The following is a 9,769-nucleotide window of genomic DNA, read 5'->3' as shown; positions in this document are numbered from 1 at the left end:
TTAAAAAGGAAAAAAAATAAAAAATAAAGGCTCTGAGAAGGCTTGCAGTGTTTAAGGCTTCTGTCCTGTCTTCAGAATGAAACCCAGATCTGTCCGCCTCTCTCCGCTACCACAGCCGCCACGCATTTCTGCCTCCAGCGTCTCCACGGGCATCTTCATTAGGCTCTCCGGTACCCCTGTCCACGTGGTCTGTTCTCACGTGGCCATGGCGGCCAAGTCACGTCATCCCCCTGCTAGTACCCTCAAATGCTATGTCTTCCGTTGCCTCTGGTCCCCCCTGGGCTCTGGTCCCTGCCCTGGGGCATTTCCTGCCCCTCCCATTCTGCTCCAGCCTCCTGGACCCTGCAAGCCACTTCCCTCCAAGGGGCTGAACCTGCTGGTCCCTCAGCCTGGAACCTTCACCCCAGGTCTTCTCCTGCCTCGACCCGTACTTCCTTCATGTTCGTACTCAAAGAAGAGCTCCCCACAGCGGGGAGTGTATCCGAGGCAGTGTCCTCCCCCAGCCTCCATCTTGTTGCCTGCTTTATTTTCCATCATAGCCCTTGTCACCACCTGACATCGTATGTTTTATTCACTGCTGTGTTCCCAGAGCTAGACTCGTGCTTGGCCAGTGGAGGTGCTTGGCAAATATTTGTCAAGCAGGTGAATAAATGAATGAATGAACAAACGGAAAGGGCAGAGTGGCTGCCACGTGGGGATAGAGGGCAAGGCAGGGGGGTGGGGGAACAGATGAGGTTTTTGGAGCCAGATGGGGCAGGACTTCATGGGGCCAGGTGTGGGGCAGGGCCTCGTGGGGCCAGGTGAGGAGTTTGGATGACAGTTTAAGAACAAGGAGAATCATTACAGAATTTAAGCCGGGGAGTGGTGTGACCAGACTGTAGTACATTAGGATCTCGTGGGCTGCTGACTGAGAGGCCTAGGAGGCAGAGACCCCCTTTCCAGCCAGACGAGTGGGCTGGGCAGGGGCAGGCAGTGGAGGCAGAGAGGAGCACCTCAATCCCAGAGGTATTTGGGGAGCAGAATGGAGGGGCTGGAGGATGGATGCAGTGAGAAGTGAGAGAGACGGGCGTGGGCAGGACCCCCAGGCTTCTGCCTGGGATGGTGCTGGGGAAACTGGGAGGGCAGAGGGCGGAGGCTGAGCCTGCTGCACGCTCGTCAAAGGTTCAGGGACTGGCTCACTCCTCTGGGCAGTCAGTGCTCATTGCCTAACCCCTGGGACCCAGGGAGGAGTCACAGACCTAGACCTGACCTCGGGCGCCCCCGCCGTGGGGAGACACGGGCAGCGGGCAGATAAAGCCAAGTGGGTCTGAATCCCCAGGTCAGCTAGAGCAAGGTACTGTCTGTGCCTCCATTTCTTTGTCAATGGTGGGAATGGGGCCCTCCACGTGAGGTTGCTCTGGGGAAAACCCGGAACAGTGGCCACATGGGGCAAGAGCTGTGTGTGGGGAAGTGTCTGACTTGTGTGAGGTTCCACTGCAGGGCCGGAGAACAGGTCTCTGCATCTGGGAGGGCCCCAGAGGAAGCGGCGACATTCCCGGGCTTTCAGCAGAGGACGGAATGTGAGATGCAGCAGATCCTGCTCTGAGCCGGCCCCTGAGCAGTGCCAGAGACATAGGACGTGTCCAGCTGGCCCTGCCCTTGAGAAACCAACAGATATTTTCCCAGCCGAGCTATGTGTTGAAATCAAGTGGTGTCCAGGGCGGGAGGGGTCTGTGGAAGGTGTCCCGGAGGAGGGAAGGCACGAGGGTGCGCTGGAGGGATGGGCGGGCTCCAGCTCTGCAGGGCACTGGGAGCGCTTTGGGCAAAGAATGTGGCGTGCTCAAAGGTCTGTGGCCAGAAAGCAGCTGGCACGAGAGAGAGAGGGGTGGCAAGTGGCCCAGGAGCTCGGTGGGGAAGCCGTCGGCAGTCTTGGATGCCATTCGGAGAGGCTGGACTTGGTCAACCTGAGCAGTATTTGTTGGGAACCTACTCTGGGTAGGCTCTGGGATGCCCACCGAACCAGACAGGCAAGGCGTTTGTGGTGCAGTAGGAAAGACAGCCCGTTACTGTGCAAACAAGCACGATCGCCTCCAGTCATGCTAAGGAGGATGTCAAACAGGGTAATGAGGAATGTGAGAGAGAGGACCCTGGGCTGGAGCGAGGTGGGATCTGGAGGCTGTTTTGGGGAGGGCTGAAGGGGGAGGTATGATCCAGGCCTGGAATGGTGAGAGAGCTGGGGGAAGAGCATGTGCAAAGGTCCTGAGGTGGGGTGTGAGCCCGCTGTGTGGAAGAGCAGGAAGCAGGCCACCATGGCTAGGGCAGAGGGGCAGAGGGAAGGGCACGAGGGAAGGGTGGCGAGGCAGGTGGGCTTCCCTTCACTAGGGGCTCCTGGCCGTGAAAGGGTTTGTCTCAGGTGCTGGGGGCAGCCATGATGGGTTTTAAACAGGGGACTATCCCTTTGGCTTATATGTGGGGAATGGATTGGGGGTTATGAGTGGTGGCAGGGGCCACTGAGGAGGCAAACGAGATTGTCAGGAGAGAGATGCTGGTGGCCTGGGGCCAGGTGGTGGGGTGGGGAGAAAGGGACAGATCCAAGGAGTGTTTCGGGACAGAGCTGCTGCCCTGGCTACTGGGGAAACAGCAGGCCCTGGCCCAGGTGTCTGGGCAGAGGCTTGGCCCCAGCAGTGGGTGAGGGGACTACTGAGCCAGCAGGGCAAGGCACAGAGAGGAACAGGAGCCCTGCAGGCCTCCAGGAGAGAGTGGGTCCTGAGCACCTTGCCCAGGGACCGCCAGGGGCCCCCTGAGCCCATCTGAAAGGCCACTGCTTCCTTCTCTCAGAAACGGGACTCGTGGGTGCATGAACCTCCGTGGGCGCGTGAAGTCACAGGGGTCCCGCATTAGCTGTGACTATTCCACGGCCACTCACGTAGTAGTCATAAAAGTGGCAAGTGTGCAAGAAGGGGGATAAAAACTAACTCTCAACACCCAGGAATTCCCAAAGATATTCTCAGCATCCAGCCGTGTTTAGGCCCCAGCCACACATTGTCACCTGTGGGTCGTGCTTTGGGGCGGTGCCGTCTCTCACTCACCCTGCGCTGGTCGTTTGACCTGTGCCGTCTCTCTCCACTTGCGGCTCATCTGCGAGGTCTGTCCCCTCCTTTTCCTGACACTGAGGAGTTGTCTTTGGGATCTGTCTCTTCTCTCCCTGACCCTTGATTTCATTTGGGGCCCATCTGTTCTCCCTTTGACCGCGGGTTTTGTGTGTAGCCTGTGCCACCTCCCTCTACCTTGTGGTTACCTTTTGGGCCCGTGTCATCTCTTGCTGACCTTGTGTTAGGGTCCTGTGCCGTCTGTTCCTGACTCTGGGGTAAGTTTTGTGCCCTCTCGCCTGACTGTGGATCGGGTTAGGGCCCAGTTCATGTCTCCACTGGCTGGGGACATACTCCGACCTGCACCCCGCCCTCCATCCCAGGTCGTTTCTGGGGCCTGTGTCCTCTCCCCCTGCCCTGTGTCCTGTCCGGGCCTGTGTTGCCTCACGTGCTCTCAGCCTCAGCTCTCTTATTACAGCCCCGCGGGAGGTCTCTGCTTGGATTGGGGTTTGGGGGCCCTTCCACCTCCAGCCCCTGGTGCTGGGGCCCAATTGAGGCCTGAAGGATGGAGTCTGTGTGCCCGGAAGGGGGCATCCTGGGAGCCGGGTCCCCACCCCAGGATGCAAAGAGCTGTGGGCGACCTCCGGCCCAACCCACTCGTTTTCAGATGAGCAAGCTGAGGCCCAGAGATGCGAAAGCTCCTGTCCAAGGTCACCCAACACGCTGGGGCATCCTGCCCCACCTGCTCTGTCATGTATGTGTGCGTGTGAGTGCCACGTGTGCGTGCTGGTGTGTGCTGTGTGCCTCTGGGGAATGCCCCGTGCATCTGTGCTGTCGGCCTGCGTTAGCCGCGTCACTGGGTCAGCATGAGTCTCGGCACGTGTGCGTGTGGCATGTTGAGACCCATCAGCGACGTTGCGGATGGGAGGGCACAGCGCTCACGTGTGCGCGTGTGTGTCTGCGTGTGCGCAGGAGGGCGTGTGAAACGCCAGGTGTTTTCGCAGCCTTGTGTCCAGTCCTCAGCTAAAGGCTGGCTGCTGTCCCCTTGGGCCGGAGTGCGACGGGCGTTTTGGATCAGGGATTTTGGGGGCATCAGGAGGCAGCCTTGCAGAGGTCGTTATCCCAGTTGCACTGGGCCCTGGAGAACCAGGTGTCTCGGGGACACCTCCATGCACACATGTAGGTCACCAGGAGAGTTGCTGTCACATCCCTGCCTTGCGGTCCCCAGCTCCTGCCTTTACTCACCAGTGCTTTGCCTCTCTGAGACTTAGTTTCCCCATCTGTCAAATGGGGCCGGTAGGGGCCCCCAGGGGCTGTTGGGAGGCGTATACAGGGTAATCTATGTACAGTGCTACCCAGTGTGGAGCCTGGCACACGGTTAACACTTAATAAGTGTCACCTATTTGCCATTAAGACAGAAGAGGTGAAACCAAGGCCCAAAGAGGGTCCCGGAGTGGGTGGGCGTCTAGGTGTCCGGACTCTTGTCTCAAGCTGTCTGCCTGATGCCCAGGGGAGGTGGGGGGAGGTGGGGGGTGGCGGGGTTTTGCAAAGCAGGCCTTCAGGAGGACTCCACAGGGGAGGGCATGGGAGGGCGTGGAGGGCTGGGTGGGAAGAGGCCAGAGGAGACTCTTAACAGTGGCCGTGAGGTGATGAGGGTCTGGTTTCAGGCCGAGGTGGGCTCCTGCCCCCTCCGTTGTCTACCTCTCTCTTCCTCCCTCATGCTCAGTTGCGGGCGCTCGGGGCATTTCTCTCTAACCGCCCGTGTCTGTCCTCCCCTCTGCCCCCTCCGCCCCGCCCTGCTTCCCTCCAGCAGAAGGCAGACCTGGCTGTGGCAGCGTTCACCATCACAGCAGAGCGGGAGAAGGTCATCGACTTTTCCAAACCCTTCATGACCCTGGGGATCAGCATCCTCTACCGAGTGCACATGGTATGGGCCCCTGGAGATCGTGGGCTGCTTCCTGGCAGAGAGCTAGGGCCGGGGGCTGCAAGAGGGAGCCGATGCCCACTGGACCTGGGCTAGGCCGCTTGGCTGCTGGGTCTCCGGCGGCGGCAGGGGCTGGGCATGTGGCTTGGGTCAGGGGTGGCTCTGGGTCTCACTTCCTCTCCCCCCAGGGCCGCAAGCCTGGCTACTTCTCCTTCCTGGACCCCTTCTCCCCTGCTGTGTGGCTCTTTATGCTTCTCGCCTACCTGGCTGTCAGCTGCGTCCTATTTCTGGCCGCCAGGTGAGTCCACTGCCTGCTGCCTGGGGAGGAGGGCCGGGAGGACCCGGGGCCCCTGTGGCCGACCTGCACGTTCTGACTCCTGTGTGGACCATCCTCGGCCTCCACTTTGGGGGCTTGGATCCCCTGTACCCCGCTTTCTCCTTTTTTGCCGTGTCTGGGTCTCATTCTTTCCCCTTGCGGCTCTGTATCGGGCTCTCCCCTTCCTGTTCTTTCTCTCTCTCTCTCTCTTTTGCCTCCGCTGTCTTCTGTGTGTCTGCTTGTGTGTGTGTGTGTGTGTGTGTGTGCATGTCTCTGTTTCTCTTTCTACCTCTTTTCTGTGTGTATCTGTCTCCTTTTCCCACCTCTCCCCCTTCTCTCGTGATCACAGACACTCTGTCTCCTTCCTCTGTTTCTCTCCTTTTCCTCCCCACCTCGGCCCCTTCCGCCCGCCCCACGTCTCTCCACAGGCTGAGTCCCTACGAGTGGTATAACCCGCACCCGTGCCTGCGGGCGCGCCCCCACATCCTGGAGAATCAGTACACACTGGGCAACAGCCTCTGGTTTCCCGTGGGGGGCTTCATGCAGCAGGGCTCAGAGATCATGCCCCGGGCACTGTCCACGCGCTGCGTCAGCGGAGTCTGGTGAGAAGCTTTCTATCTGCCCCTGCGGGCTGGGGAGGGGCCGATCTGAGGATGGACAGGGTTGGGGGGCTGCTGCAGTCTCCTGGGCGGATTCCCCATTCCCCACCAGGAGCTGTGTGACAGAGCGTGGGGTGGGGAGGGCTGAGCCCCAGCTCCGCCACTCACTAGCTGTGTGACCCTGGCTGGGCCACATCCCCCCTCCGTGCCTCAGTCTCCTTAAAGATGCCCACGTCTCAGGCTTGTACCGATTCTGTGAGGCTGTTATGGAAGAGTGCTCTGTGAGCTGGACAGCCTTGTGCTGGCACCAGGGGCACGGTCATAACAGGACTGGTGTTGCTGTCACTGTCTCGGACGTTGCCCTGGTTGTCTCTGAGCCGGGACAGCCTTCTGTGTCCAGATGCTCCCTCAAAGCCCCATAGGCACCCAGTGTCTTGGGCAGAACTTCTGTGCCCCTGACACAAGCCCCAAGAAGTGATTATGCATCAGAGAGCAGACACAACAAGTTGCCCATGGTTTTAAAAGAAATTAGGAATTAGATGCCAACAGTTTGGGCAAATGCGCTCTCACAAATCCAGATTCCTTGCTCTCCTTGATAATCTGGGAGATCTGGCAGTGCTCGGCTGGCATTCCTGCCAGGTGTCAAGGTCTGCTCCCATCTGCCACTGTCCCCGTCCCCGCTGCCCGCTTCAGCCACCTGCTGGCCTGGCCTCCTTAAGCACCTGTGTTTGCGACCCTGGTCTTTTTTTTTTTTTTTTTTGAGACAGAGTCTCACTCTTTTGCCCGGGCTAGAGTGAGTGCCGTGGCGTCAGCCTAGCTCACAGCAACCTCAAACTCCTGGGATCAAGTGATCCTCCTGCCTCAGCCTCCCGAGTAGCTGGGACTACAGGCATGCGCCACCATGCCCGGCTAATTTTTTCTATATATTTTTAGTTGTCCAATTAATTCCTTTCTATTTTTAGTAGAGACGGGGTCTCGCTCTTGCTCAGGCTGGTTTCGAACTCTTGAGCTCAAACAATCCGCCTACCTCGGCCTCCCAGAGAGCTAGGATTACAGGCGTGAGCCACCGCACCTGGCCGACCCTGGTCTTTTTAATAGCAGCTGGGCTTGGTTGCAGTTCCTCAACTCTTCTCACCTCCTTTTCCTCATAAGGAGAATGCTTAGAACAGGGAGTATCCTCCCTCTTTTATGGATAAGACTGAGACCCAGGGAGGGGGAGTGGGTGCTGGAGGCAGGGCCAGGCCAGAATCCCGCTCTCTGCGCCTCAGCACTGCCTGGGCCCAGCCCAGCTCCCGATGCCGTTGGGAGCCCTCCAGGGCAATCCAGGCATCTGGCTTCCGTGAGGAACGCATCTTCCTCGCCTCCGCCCTGTCGGAGCTCACGCGTCCGCAGTCATCCCACAGATGGCTTTGAGCCCTTCCAGGTACCAGGCGCTCAGGTGAAGAATCAGCCCCATCTCTGCCCTCGAGAGGCAGAAAAACCAAGAATACACAAGTAAACAGATAAATAGACACTGGGCATCTATTTTACTCAAAGAGTATGTCCCAAAGATACTGTCTCATCTGGAACTTGATCAATTCAAAACCAACCTTGATGGGTGGCAGGTTTTTCTCTCTCCCAACTAAGCAGAACTAACTGTCCTATGGCAATCATTGGCAATCCACTTGGTCCATTGGCTTTGAAATTTCTGAGTCTTGATGATTTTTTAAATGTTTCTGGATTTTAATCATTTCAAGTGATTGCCCCTGTATTCTTTTAGTTTCCTATTGCTGCTGCAAAAACTTACCAGAAGTGTGGTGGCTTGAAACAGCACAGATTTATTCTCTTACAGATCTGGAGGTCAGAAGTTGGAAATAGACCTCACTGGGCTAAAATCAGGTTGTTGGCAGGGCTGGTTCATTCTGGAGGCTCAAGGGGAGAATCCATTTCCTTGCCTTTTCCAGCTTCTAGAAACTGTCTGCAATCCTTGGCTCATGGCCCCTTCCTCCAGCTTTAAAGCCGGCAGTGGAACATCTTCAGATCTCTCTTTCTAACTCTGACTTCCTTCTTCCACTCGTAAGGACCCTTGTGATTCCTTTGGGCCCATCTGCATAATCCAGGGCACTCCCCATCTTAAAATACTTAACTTAATCATACCCACAAAGTCCCTTTTACCACGTAAGGTCACATTTTCATGTATTGTAGTGATTAGGATGGAGACATCTTTGGTGGTGGCTGTGGGAGGGGGCTCATTCTGCCTACCACGCACCCCAGGTGGGATGTGTTCATATTGTCACTATAAGGCGGGGTGCAGTGGCTCACGCCTGTCATCCCAGCTCTTTGGGAGGCTGAGGTGGGAGGATCGCTTGAGGCCAGGAGTTCGAGATCAGCCTGGGCAGCATAGCAAGACCTTGTTTCTACAAAAAAAATTTTAAAAATTAGCTGGGCATGGAGGCACATCCCTGTAGTCCCAGCTACCCAGGACACTGAGGCAGGAGGAGCATTTGAGCCCAGGAGTTCAAGGTTATGGTGAGCTATGATGACACCACTGCACTCCAGCCTGGGTGACAGAGCGAGACTCTGTCTTTAAAACAAAAAAAAATTGTCAACAGATGCACATAAAATGTGCTACTGAGGAACCAAACCAGTGACAGAGAGCGGTAGAGAATGGGGTGGTCAAAGAAGGCTCCCCGAGGAGGTGAATCTGGCTGAGTCCTAAAGGCAAAAATGGAGTCGTCCGTGTCAAGGAGAGGGAGGAGCATTCCAGACAGGTGGGAAAGAGCCAGATGTGTGAGGAGGGGGCTGAGAGGGCACTGAGGAGACCAGTCGTGACAAATCTGGCTGAGTCCCCACGTCAGGGGTGGGGGGACCCGTGACCTCCTCTCTGCCGGCCATCCTTGCTGCCCCCCAGGGAGGGGCTCTTCCTGAGTGAGGATCATGCTTTCTAGCCAGCTGTCACCTGGGAAGGCCCCGCTCACATCCCCTCCCTCACTGGAGTCTTTGACCCTGGGGCTCACTCTCTTCTGCACCCCACATCCTCCCACACATTCGCTCACTCAGCAGATGTTTGTTCATCTCTGGATGTGACCCAGCACGATGATTCAGCAGGCCAGGTCCCCACCCTCGTGGGACTCACGTTCCAGTCGGGGGTGGGGTTTGGGGGCTTGGCTGGTGCAGCAGTCTGGCCGGAACCTGCCTCATCTCCGCGTCCAGTCAGCCAGAGCCTCCCGCAGCCACACCCCGGGGCTTGTCGTTATCCAGGACAGCTCTGCCTCAGAAGTCACCGTTTCCAAGGTTTCGCTCTGACCACGGGCCCTGACCCTCCCGACTCTCCCTTGGTCACTCCAGGCAGCGAGTCCTCTGACCTCCCTCTTCTCCTTCTCTGAGCCCTGCCTGCTTTCACGTCATCCATCTCCAGGTGGTTCCCAGGTCACCTCTTCAGCCCTTGTCCTCAACCCTTTCCCCGGGTCATGTTTTCCCTCCTGGCAAGAAAACCCCAAAAGCTCGGATCTAGCTGGCAGCTTGGCTTCACTCCCTCCCCGCAACCCCAGCTCCACCCGGGGCACACGCGAGCCTGCTATGCATACGTCCAATCCCTGTCTTAGCTGCAGGCAGCGTTCGCCCTGTCGCCACTCACCTTCTAGAAACGTTCTCCTTGCTTCTGGGCTCTGTGTCCTTCTGGTTTCCTCCTACCTCTCTGTTCCTGCTTCATCTGCTGTGGGTTCGCTCTGCCCTCGCCACCCTCGTGTGGTGCTTCTCACCCACACCAGTGGGTTTTCAGTGCTCACAGACCCAGTGCTCTCTTGTTATAATAAATATTTTTTAATACCTCCTTTCCCACCCTGAGCTCAAACTCAAGGGTAAGATATCTACCTACACACAT

General features: G+C 57.5%; 1 protein-coding gene across 1 annotated transcript in view; it reads left to right on the top strand.

The window, feature by feature from the left end:
• Positions 1-9,769, top strand: part of GRIK5 (glutamate receptor, ionotropic, kainate 5) — a 57,368-nt gene that overhangs the window by 29,359 nt on the left and 18,240 nt on the right. The window contains exons 12-14 of the mRNA XM_012653349.1: positions 4,882-4,995; positions 5,181-5,290; positions 5,737-5,910. Of these exons, the coding sequence (XP_012508803.1) occupies positions 4,882-4,995; positions 5,181-5,290; positions 5,737-5,910 (398 nt within the window). The remainder of the gene's footprint in view (positions 1-4,881; positions 4,996-5,180; positions 5,291-5,736; positions 5,911-9,769) is intronic.

Source organism: Propithecus coquereli, unplaced genomic scaffold (genome assembly GCF_000956105.1).
Source record: "Propithecus coquereli isolate 6110/MARCELLA unplaced genomic scaffold, Pcoq_1.0 Scaffold42, whole genome shotgun sequence".
NCBI lineage: Eukaryota > Metazoa > Chordata > Mammalia > Primates > Indriidae > Propithecus > Propithecus coquereli.
This window is presented reverse-complemented; position numbering and strand designations above follow the sequence as displayed.